General features: G+C 46.0%; 1 protein-coding gene across 1 annotated transcript in view; it reads left to right on the top strand.

The window, feature by feature from the left end:
* Positions 1 to 2,252, top strand: part of LOC119591081 (apolipophorins-like) — a gene marked incomplete at its 3' end in the record, with an annotated part of 16,924 nt that overhangs the window by 13,452 nt on the left and 1,220 nt on the right. The window contains exons 17-19 of the mRNA XM_037939802.1: positions 55 to 507; positions 754 to 1,732; positions 1,920 to 2,152. Coding sequence (XP_037795730.1) covers positions 55 to 507; positions 754 to 1,732; positions 1,920 to 2,152 — 1,665 coding nt within the window. The remainder of the gene's footprint in view (positions 1 to 54; positions 508 to 753; positions 1,733 to 1,919; positions 2,153 to 2,252) is intronic.

Genomic DNA, 2,252 nt, shown 5'->3' with positions numbered 1-2,252 from the left:
GCCATTTTTGGTAACTTCATCCATCCAGTCCCGGCAACCAACCCCTTTTTCCAGATAAATATCGGCGGATCAGTGGACAGTGACGTCATCTTCACCCCCGAATCCTACTTGCCTCGTCACGCGTCCGTCAACCTCACCCTCGACTTCCTGGACAAGTCCTTCAACGTGTTCGAGGTCGGCGGTGACTTCAGCGGCATGGAGGACTACGTTGAGAGGCTATTCGGAGAGGGCGGCTACTTCGAAAACCCGGAGATCCAAGGACTCGTGGAGAACCTGAGGCCGAAGAGGGAGGTGCAGGACGAGAGGATTGAGGAGTTCCAAAGGATGTACAATGATGCAAGGACTCTTACCGAGGAAGCCGATCCCGAGGCGCAGGAACCCAAGGCGTCGGTCTTCTTCAGGATTTTCGGCAACGAGGTCTTCTATATGGAAAACCTCCTACAGGCAGACCCCCTACAAGCACTCAGGGATATGCTCAGGGAATTCTCCGTACCTAGGTCTTTCCAGGTCAGGAAGCTCTCTTGGGATATATTGCAGTCATTGCTATAACATGTTCTGGGTAAAACAGATGCCTTTTCTACTGTGGATACATGAATGAATATTTAAATTACATCAAAACGACTATACTTGGATTTTCAGATTTGTTAGAGCAATACATATTTTCTCTGTTACTATCATAATAAGATTTTTTTTTGTTTGATATATCCAATAATACAAGAACGACAAATAACCTACAGCCTTCTCACATTGCAGCTACTGAACCAAGAGTATATTAGTCCAACTTTACTCGGTTTCCCACTAAGGCTAAGAGTAAATTCTACTGGCTCCATCAACTTCAACCGCGAAGGAACCTTCGAAATCACAGACGACGGCAATGTGCTCATTTCGGGGCGCCTGAACCCGACCGCCGTCTTGGCTACGGACGAGACGCTAATGGTGGACGCCTACGGCTCTGCCAGTGGCATTCGGCGACGAACTACCCAAGTCGCGCACGCATCCATTGGCGGCAAAATTGAAGTGAAGGACGGCCAGGTTGTTGATATCCGCATAGATACCTACAATGCTGATGTGGCGAAGCTCAGCTCTTCAGTGAATGTATTATTGTACAACAATTACAAGCAAGTTTGGGAGGGACAGCAAAATGATTCTCCTTTTGAGGAGGTAGAATCGTGTTCTCCCGAGATGGTGAATAATATTCTAGGTCTGGAGTTCTGTAACACTTGGAGATATACCGTCCAGGCTGACGAGGACAATACGGTGATCACTGAACCACACGCGATGGAGATCACAGTGTCCAAGGCTGACAACTTCGATCACTACCAGTTCTCCTACACTCGCAAGCGGAACTTGTTCGAAATCTTGTTTGACACTCCTGGATCTTCGATTGACAGGAAAATCAATCTGAATCTTAACCTGAAGTCTAATCATGCGCGAGGGTCGCTTACCATCCCAGGAAGTCGCTTCGATGTGGAGGGTCAGTATGAATACACATCCGAGATGAAGAAACTTGCACTCAAGTACAGCAGAGACGCGGCTCTTCGTGGAGAAATGGAAGTTTCTTTGCAGACAGTAAAAGAAACGGACAACGTAAAATATTCGCCCAAATTCATGATGACCATTACAGACTTCTTTGATATCATTTCCAGCGGGTCTCTTCTAACTGGCCCCAATGACTTCATGCTGGAAGGAAGCATCATGTCCAGCTTTCAGGATGAAGCTGCTGCCTTTAAAGGTAGATATACTCTTAAACTTCACCTATTAGTATCTAACTTGCAGGTATAAGAAAACAGATTCCTGTAGATCTAAAATATGAGCAACATTTTTTTCCATTTGATTAGGAGGCAAATGGCTATATCATGATAGCCATAGTACTGCTGTTCAGATAACTGTTCTCAGCCCAAAACTATTTTTTTCAATAGCATTTTGGTCTCGCGAGGGAAGTCAGAACAAATTAGAAGGCCAAGTAAGCACGGGGCAGTCGTTTGCCTCAACAAGCGGAACTATCAACACAGATCCGGGACATACGGTGGTCCAGCTGTCGTGTGAATACGGGGCGTCCCGATCAAACGCTCACTCGATGTCCCTCTCTCTGGACTCCACGAGCACTGAGACTGCAGAAGGCAGCACGCACACCGGCGCTCTCGTTTTAGAAGTAGGTTTCGCTCCAAGCAGAAATGCTGATTGTTCTTTAATTATCTTAAAATAGATTTATAAAATTTCATTGGTATTGATGTGTCACTTTAATGTTAATT

This window comes from Penaeus monodon, chromosome 28 (assembly GCF_015228065.2).
Source record: "Penaeus monodon isolate SGIC_2016 chromosome 28, NSTDA_Pmon_1, whole genome shotgun sequence".
NCBI classification, from domain to species: Eukaryota; Metazoa; Arthropoda; class Malacostraca; order Decapoda; family Penaeidae; genus Penaeus; species Penaeus monodon.
The sequence above is the reverse complement of the archived record's forward strand: the minus strand, read 5'-3'. Positions and strand labels throughout refer to the sequence as shown.